Raw genomic sequence first — 2,876 nt, 5'->3', positions numbered from 1 at the left:
GTTGGAGGTTGCTGTGAGCTGTAATGCCACGGCACTCTGCCCAGGGGGACAGCTTGAGGCTCTGTCTCAAAAAAAAAAAAAAAAAAAAAAAAATTTTAGGTTATTTTATAGATTGAGATCATGCTGCCTTTGAAACACACTGTCAGGAAAATGAAAATATCTCCCAAGCATTGTCCTGCTCCATTTCTCAGGAAGAAATGACCTGAAAAGGTTTCACAGCAGGTAGGCCATATTGCTATGAGAGCAGAGAAAACCTCTCATAGCAATATGAGAATTTAAAACAGCAGGAAGGTAAGAAATCTGTGAATGAAGAAAAAAGAAAGTAGGCTTAGAAATAAGCACATCTGAAAAAATGGTGAAAGATTTGAAAAGATCAGTGCTAAGTAAGAAGTACTGATACCTTATCACTTTAATCTAAAAGCATATACCCAGGGCAAGACAAATTTCAGAAGACATGACACTCTTGAAATACAGAATTTTATTTAGAAATTGTTTAAAGTAGAAAAAAACCCTGTCAAGAAAGACTAGGTGGAAAATGGGTTCCCAATAAAATGGAATTTTAGGGCAACAAAAGTCTAAAAGGCCACAAAAGAGAAATAGCACCACTGTCATTTGAACAATGGCTAGTTACTTGCATTTTTTGGCATTGTTAATCACTGAATCTGGGTTTTCCTCTGAATTCCACACAGAGCATGCACTACACAGTTTTTTATCATAAAATACTTGTTTTCTACACACATTTTAGGACAAGCTACCACCAAAACAAATCAATACAAATACATCAGGGGCTGAACAATCTCAGTAGTGGGTGACACACATTTTGCAGAATTCTGCCAAACAGAGGGATTGAATAAGCTGTGGGCAAAGAAAACGAGGGAGAGTTAAGGAAGAAATATTTTAAATATTAATAATAAATTCAGACACCGTACTGTATTTTCTGCAAAAGAAAATTAACATTTAGTAACACACTAATGAATTTCATCTCCTAAGAGATTAGTGCACTGGCAAAGTATTCCGCTAACAGTGGAGAGCTGTGGACAGCAGATACCAAAAACACCCCAGCCTTGCAGATTCCAAGGTAACAATAGCCTTCACTGATCACTCCCTTTGCCAGAGGTCCAGAAAAAATTTGCAGCATAATCACCTGCCTGCTGCGCTTTCAACTCTAAGCAGCAAATTTTAAGGAGTCAAAGAGGAGTCCCCCAGTGGGCAAGGGGAGCAGAGAAGAGAAACATGTTAAATGTAAACCTAAAAGACAGTAAATGGGGACACAACCCCCATTCAAATCCCAGAGATGTGGGCAAGTCCCCAAAAGTAGCTGTTAGATTAAAAAACCGGACACACCTCATTTCCTCAAAAAAACATAATACATAAAAATCTCAGGGATAACTGGAAAAGAGAACATTTCATTAGAGAAATGCTCAATGAAAATCGAGCTCTTCAACTCATAACATCTCAGGGCTGAAATATACCTGCTATTCATCCAAGGCAACAATGCCTCTTGCTTTATTAGCAGGGGTGCAATTGCTCAGTGACACCAAATGGCTTTATAGAGCAACTTTTTAAAATTTCCTTTTGGGCCAAAGTCTAGGTCTGTGAGGATTCAAGCAGCCCTGTAAGACTGGTGACAGCAGTTTCCAAAGGTTCTGAGGTCTGGCCCTTCCTTCTCAGATACAATGTCAATCAAATACATAAAATGTGTCATGTTATATTTTATATTTTGAACTATGGAAGCATTTTTAAAATACTTTTAAGGCATTTATTACAATGTTCTCTGCCAAGATTTCACATTAGCTTAAAATTCAATTCAGTCTTTACATTTCTCTACTGAGGTCGCCACTTCAGCATATTACATAACACCTTCTCCAGCAATCAGTGTGACCCGCCTCCACATGGTGAGCCCCGCCGCAGCCTCTCTGTTCCCCATGTAACACAACTAGATGTTAATACTGCTCTCCTACAAGGTAAAAGCTCTTAACTCAAACGTATTGGAAAAGGGGTGAAACTTCTGCAAAGTGCACTTTAAGAAGAGGTACTTTTTGCTTATGAAAAGAAACCAGTGAGTCCTCTAGGAATAATAAAAGGGAATATTTTACAGTTAAGCACATGATTTGGAGTGAAGAATTCGGATGTTTCTCTGCTGGTCCAAGCTGTTAATACTCTTCCTGTTCCTCCTGTGGGCCCCCTTCATCAGGTATCACAAAGCCTTCCTGAAATAGAAAAATGAAAGGGAAAAACTATTACTCAACCCTGAAAAAGTTTAATACCTACTGTGGGTTCACTTTTCTCTTTTTTTTTTTTGGAGACAGAGTCTCACTATTGGCCAAGCTGGAGGGCAGCAGTTCACTACAACCTTGAACTCCTGGCCTCAGGTGATCCTCTGCCTCAGCAGAAGCTAACAATATAGATATACATACCATGCTGGGCTGTTTTGCAATTTTTTTCTATATAACAGAATCTATGTTGCCCAAGCTGGTCTCAAACTCCTGGCCTCAAGCAATCCTCCCACCCTGGCCTCTCAAAGTGCTGGAATGACAGGTGGGAGATACTATAGCCAGCTCATTTTCCTCATATATAAAGCCTCTTGAAGTCAATGGTTCTTCCTGGCTCTACCATACAGTTTGTATTTAATCACACAAACCAGGTGACTACTATTTTATTTCTTGGACAGTACAATCACATAAGGCAAAAACTGAGCAGAATTGAATTTACCCTGAGACTTTTCGAAGTAATGTATATTACCATTTTTTTTTCTTTGAGACAGAGCCTCAAGCTGTCCCCCTGGGTAGAGTACCATGGCATTACAGCTCATAGCAACCTCCAACTCCTGGGCTCAAGCGAGTCTCCTGCCTCCGCCTCCCAAGTAGCTGGGACCA

General features: G+C 39.7%; 1 protein-coding gene across 1 annotated transcript in view; it reads right to left on the bottom strand.

Annotated features, from left to right (window-relative positions):
- Positions 1-459: 459 nt before the first annotated feature.
- Positions 460-2,876, bottom strand: part of MAPRE1 (microtubule associated protein RP/EB family member 1) — a 28,828-nt gene continuing 26,411 nt past the window's right edge. The window contains exon 7 of the mRNA XM_003788096.1: positions 460-2,210. Coding sequence (XP_003788144.1) covers positions 2,154-2,210 — 57 coding nt within the window. The 3' untranslated portion in view covers positions 460-2,153. The remainder of the gene's footprint in view (positions 2,211-2,876) is intronic.

Source organism: Otolemur garnettii, unplaced genomic scaffold (genome assembly GCF_000181295.1).
Source record: "Otolemur garnettii isolate 467f Iridium unplaced genomic scaffold, OtoGar3 scaffold00025, whole genome shotgun sequence".
In the NCBI taxonomy this organism is placed as follows: domain Eukaryota; kingdom Metazoa; phylum Chordata; class Mammalia; order Primates; family Galagidae; genus Otolemur; species Otolemur garnettii.
The sequence above is the reverse complement of the archived record's forward strand: the minus strand, read 5'-3'. Positions and strand labels throughout refer to the sequence as shown.